The 12,315-nt window shown below is 36.7% G+C and overlaps 1 protein-coding gene across 9 annotated transcripts in view; it reads right to left on the bottom strand.

The window, feature by feature from the left end:
- The window catches only part of CDC42BPA (CDC42 binding protein kinase alpha), a 182,934-nt gene that overhangs the window by 41,110 nt on the left and 129,509 nt on the right, over positions 1 to 12,315 (bottom strand). For 7 of the 9 annotated variants that reach the window (XM_033054677.2, XM_033054678.2, XM_033054681.2 and 4 more), the window contains 5 exons: positions 12,049 to 12,173; positions 5,112 to 5,217; positions 4,367 to 4,515; positions 3,158 to 3,249; positions 565 to 641 (listed from right to left, as the gene is read on the bottom strand). In XM_033054677.2, the coding sequence (XP_032910568.1) occupies positions 565 to 641; positions 3,158 to 3,249; positions 4,367 to 4,515; positions 5,112 to 5,217; positions 12,049 to 12,173 (549 nt within the window). The remainder of the gene's footprint in view (positions 1 to 564; positions 642 to 3,157; positions 3,250 to 4,366; positions 4,516 to 5,111; positions 5,218 to 12,048; positions 12,174 to 12,315) is intronic. The other 2 variants (XM_033054679.2, XM_033054684.2) reach the window with 1 other exon arrangement.

Here is a 12,315-nt window from a genome sequence, read left to right as displayed (position 1 = left end):
AATGTATAGTATTGTTTCAATTTTTTTCCTGCCAGGCTTTCTACCTAATCTGATCTTGTCTAGAAGTGACAAAGGTATTAAACAGATTAATTTTTTAAAATAAAAGGATCTGTGAAGAGGAGATAAATATAGCAATTATATGGATTTTATGGATCTGTGAAAAATGAACAGATGATGAAAATAACCTAACTGTACCAATGACTCCATGGATACAATCAAGGACAATTTAGTATTTTCTTGTTCTTACCAAACCACTACCTGCATTACTTAGCAGTTTTTTGAATACAAAGAAAAGCCATTTGAACAAATATGCTTTTCATGCTCACTGCAATATCAGGCAAATTTCTGCATTCAAGATCTGAGAGAGAATTCACTGTGATTACAAGCATTCAAGAGAAGACAGCCAGCACTGTAAATGATAAACAATTCTCAGGTATCATTATACACATTATTATTGGTGCAATACAATTAAAATACAGGAGCAAACTCTCAGCAAATATGCACAAAACCTGCACACAACAGCAATTGCACTGACTAACAGAGTTAGAATAACTGTGCACTTACTTCAAATTGATCCAGAGCAGAGGTAGGCGCATTCAAAAATGCCAAGAAAGAATTCTGTGAGTCTTGGTGCTTTACACCTAGAAAACAGCAGCAGGTTTTTAAGCTACAGAAAAAATGACCTACTCATGGAGGACCTTTGCCTTGCTGAATCAGAGTTTTAAGGGTCCACCTGAAACAGCTACATGTTTTGAAATAACCTGCACACCGGGTTTATTTTCCAAAGTAAATGATTTTTTTAAAGGACAAGCATGTATTTAATCAGCCTTTCCCAAGCTAGGATGTGTGTGGTGTGAATTCCATGTGGAAACACACGCTGTGTCTGTGTCTGTTATGCAGAGGGCACTGGTTTCTAAGGTGCTTGTGTCCATTTGCACCACACACCAATGCAGCAGGTGCCACACCTGCTCTGGTGACATCTGGGATGTCCCACCGTGGCAGGACAGTTGGAGCCAACAAAAACATGGCACTTCCAAACAAGATGAGTTCCTTGAGCCATGTTCTGTGCCTGCCTGCCACCTGTCCCTGCTGAGTGCCCAGCAGCAAACAATGCTGGGTGAAGCTCCAGGTGTTTCTGTCACACCACTCCATGTAAGCAATGCTCAGTGGGAACGCTGCATCCCCCGGAGCTGCAGAGGCTGCCACACCTCAGCTCTTACTTTAACTTGCTCCAGCTGGTATTTTTTTATTATTTCTTCTTTTTGTCTAATTCAAGTTGCTGTGTGGGTATTTATATTTCACAGATGTGTACAAACACTATTCTTCTCAATGCTATAAACACATTACATGCACATCCACACATATATTTATTATGACCAGAGCCTGCAGGACTGCGTGCATCTCAAAACAAGGATGCTATCAGAAGTTACCTATTTCTTTTTAAAAATGTCATTGTCTTGCTCTAATTATCCATATCACCCTATATTTTCTAAATGTAACCCACAGTGAATGAAGTTACAAAGATCCCTTTCCGCTTTAAAAAATAAATATAATAAAATCAGAGTAAAATACTAAAACCAGTTTTCAAATTACCAACAAATTTATGGAATACTCTCAGCAATCTTTTCCCCAACTGTCTAAATTTCTGGAATATATTTATAAACAGGAAAGGATTAGGTGCTAATCCAAACAATCCCTTCCTAGAAATCAATTTCTACACACTGCAAGTTACTCTGACTGCATTTGAATCTTCTATACAGTTCATAATTCAAACAGTAATATATTTCTTCTTTTATGAGAAAACCAAATTAAAGATGGTACAGGTTTAGATTAAGGTGTATTTCTATCAGACTATTTGAGTAATTGCAGTAGAATATTACTAATATAATTATGTTAAGAAACATGGCTAATGTTTCCTTGAACAGTACTTTTTTTTCCTTACTTGTTTTCAGCAAAGAGTAAATGTTTATTTCACCAAAACAATAAGGTTTTAAACACTGGAAAAAATATAAGGTAAAATACGAATTATAAATTCATAACATTATTTAACACAAAGGCAGATTTCAGAAGTCAAGTAATCATGCATAATATTTAGACAAAGTATTTTTGTCCTCAGGGAGATGCCATCAAGAGTTTCTCTCCAAGCACATGGAGGAAGCATAATCCTACTATCAGTACTAAGCATCAAGATGAGGGAGTATCAATTCCCTAAGTCTTACTAGCTAATTGGCACTATTTTTTAATGTTTTGCATAGGTTTAAATTATTTTACCAGTCAATCAGCACTGGGAGGCCTATATGTAGGAGATGAATGTAAACTATAATACTTTATTGACTGACTGGCCATTAAGTTGGAAAAGCTGAACAGTATTTGACATCCCAACGCTGCAATTGTTGCCAGGGTGTTTAAATTCTGGAATTCATGTAGTTCCCTACAGAAAATTAGATAATTCCATTTGGCCTGAAAAATACTACTTCCCATGTGACTCACAAGACACAAATACTAGAGCTACTACAGAATCTGCAAAGAATCAGCCAAATCATTAATCAACTCTTAATGAATTTTTTTCATCGCAGAATTACCAAAAAAGCCTCTTCTCCCAGTAACCATGCAAAATAGTACTGGAAAACAACAGATGCAACAGTAATCACAGAACACACTCTTAATACCACAGCAAAGCACTCATGATCACACTGCCCACTATGTGGTTGCAAAGCCTATCAATGAAGTTCTCCCAGAAACAAACATGAATTCCTCTGCAGTTGTTTACTCCCTGTGTAGATAGGCCCAAAACACTCAGAGATGAACAACACTATGATCAGTATTGATATCTAAATACCTTCATCCATCATAAAGCAGAAAAGGTTAGAAGTATATCTACAGTCTAACAGTTTTCTGGCAGTAAATCACCATACACAGGGCAAATAAAAACAATGTAGTCTCAACTCAAGTGATACCTTACTGCTTCAAAGGTACCAACAAATCTGAGGCATATTACAAGTATTAGAAGTGCAAATGCAACTATTATGGGTACTTCGTGACATGCAAGTGTTGTGCTCACATGTTGGTATCATATTTTACTTCCAAGATGACACTTAATTGATAAGATGCACCCACCAATGTGACACACTATTTACTTGGATATCAGTTGCCATACCCTTTTCTGATCTAAGCTCTTCTGTCTCCTTTTTCAGCCTTTCGATGTCTGCCAAAAGCTCCATGTTCTTCTTCTCAGATTCTTGCAATTTACTTCAAAAGAACACAAAAAATGAATGTAAGTACTGAGAACCCAAAATATAAGTCACTTGCTCCGGATGTCTTCAAATGCCAGAATAAATCTACTGGCACCTGTTTCGTTCACAGAAGAAAAGCCACTTTCTATTAAATAGTTTTATGTTTTTCATGTCTCTAATTTCTAAGTAATTCCATGAGCTTGTATCCTGTGAATGAGAAAAAAGACTATATATTTTTATGCAATAAAAAGTTTAATTTTTTCATTAAAATTTATTTATTAATTAAGTACCTATGATGCTAATAGATCAGCTGAACTCTTTTTTTCTCAGTTCCTTTTCAGTTAGTTGTTTCAGTGCTTTCTGACTCAGAGCTGAGAGGTAACACTACTCTGCAATTTGAGCAAATTTCTCACTCTTGCCTGTCAAAACAAATACTGCTTCTCTTGTTCTTATAGGATTTGCAATGCTGGCTGTCATCACACTACCTGGTCTGAAAAACATTCAAGGTAGGTGAACAAGATATTCCCATTTTACAGGTAACATTCTTGAACCTCAGCTCTGTCCTACTGCTTTCCTAAAGCTGCAAATCACACCACTGCTCTGAGCTGAAGCTGGACACCTAAAAATGGAATTACTTCTTACCAAGCCCTGTTTCAGGCATTCATGCAACTCAGAATAAATTCTGTTGTGGGGGTGGTGAGGTAGCAGTGAGAAAGAGAGAGATCTGAGGAAGGAATATAAGAATTCGCAATAGTTTATTGACCATTATTATTTCCTACTGTGAAAATCAGTATGCAATAATTGATTCCAGTGCAGTTATCAGCAGAATGGAAAACAATATATTCTAAGACACAAACCCAAACTATGGATTTGGATTTGTTATCGCAACTAGGAGAGATAATATTATTAAAGAGAACATGTTCCCTCTGAGAGCCTTCAAGATTTCAACTTTTCCCAGGAAGTGTTCAGTTGTTCACACAAAGAAGAGAGATGTTGGGTTTTTTCCTCATCTAGGTGTATGAAACTGACATGTCATTCATTATCAGATTTCCACAAGGTAGATAAAATAATGATTTGATGACATTTCCTGGGAGGTATCAAAGTAAATTTGCATCAGAACAATTCAGTCTTACCACTCTGTAGAGATACAGGAAGCTTTGACTTTGTTCAGCTCATCTTGAATAGCCTGTTTGGCTCGGATTTCAGCATCAAGAGCAGACTGGAGCTCCAGCCTTGCAGACATGTCCAGCTTTGCAAAGCGTCGCATCTTCCAGGGCATGTCCTAGAAAGAATCAAAAAAGGGAGTAGAAAGAGTAAGAGGAAAGGAAGCTGAACATGAGGAATGCAACTAACTTCAACAATTGCATTTCTTAGTCTATTATGTCTTAACATAAGAGTTCATTAATTCCAAAATAATCTAAAATTAAGAGTAGTGTTAGTAGTAGTATTTCCGAACTCAACTAACAAATTTTATATTTTATGCTGATCTCAAAATCAAAGAGATTTTGTGAAATCTGGTTTTGATGTGCCTCAATTCAGATGACAGCTATGAAGGACATCTACACTTCACAAGTGAAAGATTTCAATGTTTTCATGAACAAAAACATGATTCCTTCAACAAATTCATATATGATGATAAAGTAGCTACTTCAACTATAATACAGATAAAATCACATTATAAAGACACTGGTGTTTAGTTAATTGATAAACCATCAGTTTGGTGTTCAGTTATTCAGAAGCTCTAGGAAAGTTTAACTTTCAGTTTAACTTTCAGTTAACACAGACTCTACAGACAGATTATTGCTGCAGCTGAAACTGTCAAATTAGTGGGTTTTTTTCAAACAAAAAACCTTCTGACATATGGAAGTAAAGTCTTACTGTAGCTCTTGCACCCAAACTGGAGTTCCTTAGGGCTTCCAGCTCTTCTGTCATTTTAGAGGCCAAAGCCTGAAGATAACCTCGAGCATCTTTTTCATCGCTTACCCTAAATGATTACATAAGAAAAAATAAGGTGTTTTAACCAAAGAATCTTAAGAGAAACCAGAAGTCCCTTCAACAAGTCAACAACCAGAAACAGATAAATACAGAATACAAAAAGAGTCATAAAATATAAGGATAAAAACAACAACTACAAAAGCCCAAACAGAAAACCACACTGAACTAATTCTTTTCTGCTTTGTGAAGTTCCATTAAACAATATGCATCACTGAGACAAAGAATGAAAATTGAAGAATTACATGTCAGCTACCTGAAATTGAGACTGAGAAAGAAATATTTCAACCTATTTTTAGGGAGTAAATTAAGACAAAATTCACAACCAATAATTAACAATTCAATTGCCCAGATAATATTGGAAGTCGTGGTTAACTTAACTGTACCAACTGACCATGAGAACCAGTAGTCAAACAGCGATGTTACTTCAAGAAGTGCTAATTAAACAGGGAGAGTCTACTTTTAATGTTATTAAACAGCAAAAGCCAGAAGAGCTGTCTCATCCACCGAGCTTGTTTTCTATCCAGACATGTTTTCTGAGTGTAAAGACAACAAGGAGACATGGCTGTTTTTCAGATTCTTTGATCATCAGTTACAAAGAAAGAACAACAACTTTCTGTGATTAATCACAACAGAAGGTTCTTTATTCACTTTGCCTCAGGTGTTAACATAGAAAAGAAAGTTGCTAAAAAAAAAAAAAATTAACTCACTGAAACTAAGTAACTTATGAAAAACCTAAAACAAACAAACAGAAAAAAGCCCCAACACCATCCCTCCCGCCTCGTTTCCTTACATGGTTGGCTCTAAACATATTCATCTTGCCCACAGAAGAGCAATCCCAGTTTGCAAAACCAAGCATTATGCAAGTCCCTGAGCTGCCTCAGAGACCAGCAGGTAATTCCATAGCTTGATCACAGTTAAGTCTTACCAACACCAAACACCAAAATGTTTAGGATCTGCTCAAAGTACTGAACCTCAAATAGCTTTAAATAAAATACAGCAAAGTGGGGAAATAGCTTTTTTATTTAATGAGAATTAACTTATTCTTGCTTCCTGATCTTTAGAAGTGACTCTAATCCTAAATTTGTTGGACTGGAGATGAGATTTGGTCGATTTTGTCTTGCAGTGACCTTCCAAGTAGGAAGTGTTTCCCCCTTTGTGCCTATGAGGCAATGTAACTTTTTATGGTTGATACTACGGGGTTCATTCACACACAGAGAATATGGAAATGGCACTACTTGCAAGTTTACCATTAATGATAAACGTTTCAACACAGATTCATAGATAGTTGCCAGAGGCAAGGAAGACAGAGAGCACATACACTGAACTGTCATGGGCAAGGGAGAACTGAAGAGCTTTCCCACAGTGGCCTTAGGGCAAGACCAAACCATGAAAGTCACAGGCTAAATAACTGCAGGTTGTGGTGACTTTTGGGTGTGCAGTTTAAGATTTATTTAAGGAAGACAGACTATTGTAACACAGAGGAGCCAAAAGCAAAATTAGCAACCATTTTCCACAAATCTCACACCCAATATGAAAATGCAAGCACTTACTGGGCTTTCTTTGTCTCCTGCTTATAATTTAGTTTGAGAAGTGGGGAGGAATCTAGGAAAACCCTACATGTCCTGACTATTAAAGTCAGTGAGAGTTTTTCCATTAATGAGTCACTGTTTTTCCCAAGGTACATCAGAACACGATGGAAGCAGAAAACCAACTTCTTTTCCCATAACATTCTGGATCACACATTTTGACAACCAGGTAATCTGAACCTACACAAACCACTTAGGCTGTAACAGGGGGCAAAAGATGTCAGAAGTAGCTAAAGATGTTTTTTGGAGGTGGTGAGTACATAATTAAACACACTGTAAAAAGAAAAAAGCTTAAGCAGGAATAAAATGAATGTGAGACTCTCAAGGTGAGAGTAAATTTTCCTGACGTATGAGAAGGGAACGAGATTTAGGAATCAGCATTTAATTTTCTCTATTTTTAATGACACACAAAATTTCTTCAGAAAAAAAAGTCCAATTTCTATGTCCAATTTTATGATGCCACACAGATCCTTCCTGATGGAAGGTGAGGAAACAGTTCAGGTATTTGGTTTATGGTGCACAGAACCCTCAGGCTCCAAATGCCGAAAAGCTGTACCTGCAAAAACCTCAGAGAGATGTTCCACAGACAAGCAGAGATCTAGAAAATGCAAATATAAAGTGAATTTTTACAAATATCTGTGCTGAGTTCAAGGGAACTCCTCAAGCTCTAGGAGACAGCAAATTAAAGGAGTACAATGTGGAACTGAGGTGGCTTTGTTGTCCACTAGATGGCAAAATTCTCTCAATAATGAAATACGTCATTAAACATTATGTGGACCCAAGAGCTCTTGGAGTTTTTTTACTTGTCACTGTTTTGCTGGGGTTGTTCCATTTGGTTGGCTTTAAAAAACTAAAATGGAAGGAAAAAGAGCAAGAATGGCAAATTAACTCTTACTAATGTTGCTCTCCTTGTCCTTATTTTGACAGAGAGCCCTGACAAGCACAGTAAGAAACCTAAGGAAGAAAAGTTCTTCAGGTTCCACCCAGTCTTCTTTACTGACAATTTAGATAAACTGTTCTGTTTTCAATAAAATTGGCCTTGCAAGCTTAGCTCCTTAATGCAAAGAATCCAGAAGAGCAATATGGTACAAATTCCTGCAAAATCAAATTTAACTTTTTGGTTGGAGCCAACATCATGACAACCTTCACATAAACACTGGCTGCTACCTGTATGGTGCTTGTCAGGATGCTCAGGAAGTCAGACTCATCAGGTCTCCAGCTGGGATACTTTACAGTACAAAATGGACTCAGAGGACTAAAGAATTTTGCCCAATAGAGTGGTCTTAAAGCCCTGGGGTCCTACACCAAGCTCTGTTAAACTTGATTTAAAAACCCCAAGGAAATCTGAGAGTCATGACTCCTCTAGTCTCTCAATTCTTTAAAATTCTGTTCTTGTACCAGTATGCTCAAAGTTTCCAACTTCATTTTTAATTCTTCCCCGGTGTCTCCAGTAAAATCTGTTTCTTAAAACTACTTCTTGAAAACTTTTTTAACACTTCCCTCTGCTCCCAGGTCCTGAAATTTCACCCTGGTCTGCAGAATTTCTATTTTAGAGATAATTAACTTTTGAGTATTTGTACCTCAAACACAGCATATCTTAGAATTTTACATATGTTGTATTCCTTTACAGTTGAATATGCATAGAATTTTTGCTATATTTGCTGACAACTCATGTGTGTTTTTTTTTTTTCTGAGAGCAAACAGATTTTAAAACAACCATAAAAACCCCAACCCAAATTTTGGGGATTTTTTAGGTTTGATCTAGTTTAGAAGTGTTGGGAGGGAATAGTTGGTACTTTTTTTTTTTTTTTTCCCTTTTGGTGGTGGTATTGTGTTGGGGTTTTTTTTTCAATGAAATCAATTAAGACAAAACCAACAATAGCACAAAAAATCTGGCTGATAAGGAAAATATTGACTAAATATAGTGGTAAACAACTGTGACAGCTTCTGGGTAGCTGAATCTAAGCCTAACATCCATTCTATAGGTAAAATAGGTAGGATTCAGCTCATCCCCATAAACACACTCGACAACACATTAGCCATCTGATATGAGTTGTGTAGGCTTCCTTTTCAAACTCATGAGAAAAACAGAGTTCCAGAGTACTAGTCATGGGATTTATCGAGTTGTCTACCTTAGGACTTCTACAACTAGGTTAGATTAATCCCTCCCAAGTCAAGATTCTTGCCAAGTATGCTGGGAATCACTACCAAGATTTCCTGCAACCTCCTTTCTGCACAGCACAGAAACAAGGTACCAGGGCTATTTAAAATATTTCTTTTTAAAGTGACTGCATTAACCTTCGCTGCAATTAATCTCTTTCCCATCTCCCACAGGAAAATTTATAGCTGACTATAAAAGCCTCAATATTTCTTACTCTTGTCAAGGAATGATGAGTGATTTGGCTAATATAAACTCGTCAATATAATAGCTCCATTAAGGCTGAATGATCCCTGAGGGTCTGTTGAGTCCACAACAGAATTTGCAGTGAAAGTTTGATTCAAGTGTTTATATTAAAATATTGCCTTGTTTATGGCATCTTGAGATAACAATGGCAACTTTGAAAGGTTTTCATAAATTATCCCTAAAGATGCAATATAGCAGAGTAAGAAAGCAGGGACAGGCTAAAGGGAATGTGATAAACCATTAAAATTACTCACAAGTTACAAAATCTGAGACAAACAGCAATTTAGAAGGGCCCCAGGAAACATGAAGAAAGTGCCAAATCTTAACCATACAAAGTGCGAATTCAAAGTAATTTCTTTAGAGGTATCTTTTAGATGGCAAAGCACTTAAAAGAATTTAGGGACTTCTTGGGCTTCTGTTACTCCAAACAGGGTTAAAACAAGTCCCGTGTACAGGCCACTGAGCAAACTGTTTACAAACCCAGTAACTAATTCCATCGACTGCCTCCTATCCTTTCTGGATCATAGTACAAAAAGAACATGGTAGTTTTTAGGAGGTGGAAATAATGCACCCAAAATACATATTTTAATGTAATATTCTGTTAAGTTTTCAAGAGGGAGGCCACAAGTTCTCCCCTACTTTGCTGGCTCCAAGGCATTCCACTGTCACACTGAAGATGTGGACATGCACAGAACTGCATGTTCTTCTGAGGAAAAGATAGGTTTCTGACTGATTAAATAAGACTAGTTTTCTCCAACCCTAGGTGTGACGTTTTTTTCTTTTAAAATATTTATCATTATAATAGATGTTTAAATATTTCATATAGCACCCATGTTCCCCAGAGAAGGGCCTTGTTTCAGTATGCAGTGCTGAATTCTAAGAACAGCACTGGGACATGACCAGATTATCTGGGTAACACATGAAAAATCTAAACATAACAAGGAAAAAATGTGACCTAAGATAAGGCCTCACAAAGTTGAAAAAAATTTAATATAAGCAGAGAAAAGTATGGAGGGAAAATTGAGATGTGTTTAGTGATGAAAAACTGGAACCAAGCCAGACTTTTTAAATTCCCTTAATATTTGCCCTCAGTACTTCTATATTTTCCTTCTAATGTATTTCTTTAATTTTTAGTTTTGTACTATTTAGAAGACACTATATTATCACAAGGAATCAGTAAAATGCTGCCTGTCGTTCAGAAAGTTAAGTCTTGCATGTTCCTGATCTCTTTTCACTATGTAACTTCAGAGATAACAAAAAACTCAAGCCCAAACCCTTTTACCCTTTACAGTGACATCCCTAACATGAAGAAAACTTCATCATGCCTGAACCATCAGTAATACATCTTAAAATATTTAACACTCTCATAAAAGTATAGGAGAAGGTACATTCTTAATGGTTGTTGGCACATTTTTACATTAAGTGGAACAATCCAATTTGACAATTCTGATTTGTCTTTTCCTGTAACTGCCAAGTTAAATGTGTGTTTTCACACATAAATCTGAAAAATTGTGTTTGATTACTTTGGTGCAATATGACAGATAAGCACTACCTTAAAGAAATTAAGGAATGTGAAATTATAGACTTATCTCACTTGTTACCTTGATATTTTTCTGAACAAACATTTACAGTTGGTCAGAATTTAAAAGTTCTTTAAATTACCAGTTAAATATTTGGTTTTTTGTGACTCAGGTTGTCCACTACTGTCACTGTAAAAAAAATTTAAAAGGAACACACACAAAGTGGACCCTTTAAATTTTTTAACTTCTGCTACAGATACAATGCCTTGAGACAAATTTGACTTCTTAACACAGATCAGCATTACATACTTTTATGCAACATTGTTTAAAACACACTGGAAACCCAGAGGATGGCCCATCTGCCTTGTTATGTATTCACATGGCACTATTCAAAAGCCAAACTTCTCTATATCTGGACAACAAAATTGAACTAGCATTACAACAATACCAAACTAGGTTTCTCTAAAACAGTGTTTCCCATTTTTGCCTGGACACAACAAATTAGATTTTTTTTACTAACATGAGACAGAAAAACAGGGAGGGAATAATCAACCAGAAACAGAAAAATACTAGTATATCATGATGAAGTCTTCCTAGAAGTGGATGATCTGTAAAATAAAATCTCTTGAGTGTAAACTGTTTTTGTAGACATGAAACACTACAATGGACCATTAAAGGTGAGGGGAGATAAAGGCATGAAGAGGGAAAATAATGATAGACAAAAACTTAGATTACACAATCTTTTTCCCCTAATAGCTTCAACTTTTTTTTTCTTTTTAAATCACTAGAATTGGAGAGACGATAACACCATTATTTAGCAAAAGTACCATAACAAACATCACTTAGACTGGCTTTGTGGTAGTCTCAAATACTCTCCTTGTAAAAAAATCACATATAAGTTGCACTGTACTTGTTTCATTCTGCCACATGCCAAGCAGATGAAGGAAATTAATGCTGAGACACAAACACTCAGCCACTACTTTTCCCAGGCTTCTTCCCTCTCAGAGGCGTGAGCTCAGCACATGATTCCTTTCAGCATTCTTCCATAACCACAAAGCCACACCCAATGGCCACGATTCTTCTCCACTTTGAAAAAGCTCTATTTTGTGAGACACTTCCACTCTTAAGGAGGAACACAATTTTCTGGATTTGTGCATTATTAAAATCTCAGCCAAAACCCCAGCAGAATCCCAGACGGGTGTGAGGTTTCACCTCAGCACTTCCAAGTGCCATGTGCAAAGAGAAAAACTCAGCAGCAGCCCCACCACACACTGAGGGGTTTCTGTAATGCATGAGAGCAGAGCACTCACCACTGGATGATCTCAGTGATTTGGGCCTCCCAGTGAGCCACGGACTCCTTCTTATCAGCCAGGTCTCTCATCTCTTCCTCCAGCTGCCGATTATTCATACTCAGTCTCTCAAACATGGTGGTGAGCTGCAGGAGAATTTAAACAACTAGCTAAAAGTATAAACTGCTGTGACTCCATCTCTGTGCAGACTCAAAATGACACTTCCCTCTTCCACACCTTGTATCTGCTTTAGAAATTGGTACTGGCCTTCACAATGAATGACAACCA

This window comes from Catharus ustulatus, chromosome 3 (genome assembly GCF_009819885.2).
Source record: "Catharus ustulatus isolate bCatUst1 chromosome 3, bCatUst1.pri.v2, whole genome shotgun sequence".
Classification (NCBI taxonomy): domain Eukaryota; kingdom Metazoa; phylum Chordata; class Aves; order Passeriformes; family Turdidae; genus Catharus; species Catharus ustulatus.
The sequence above is the reverse complement of the archived record's forward strand: the minus strand, read 5'-3'. Positions and strand labels throughout refer to the sequence as shown.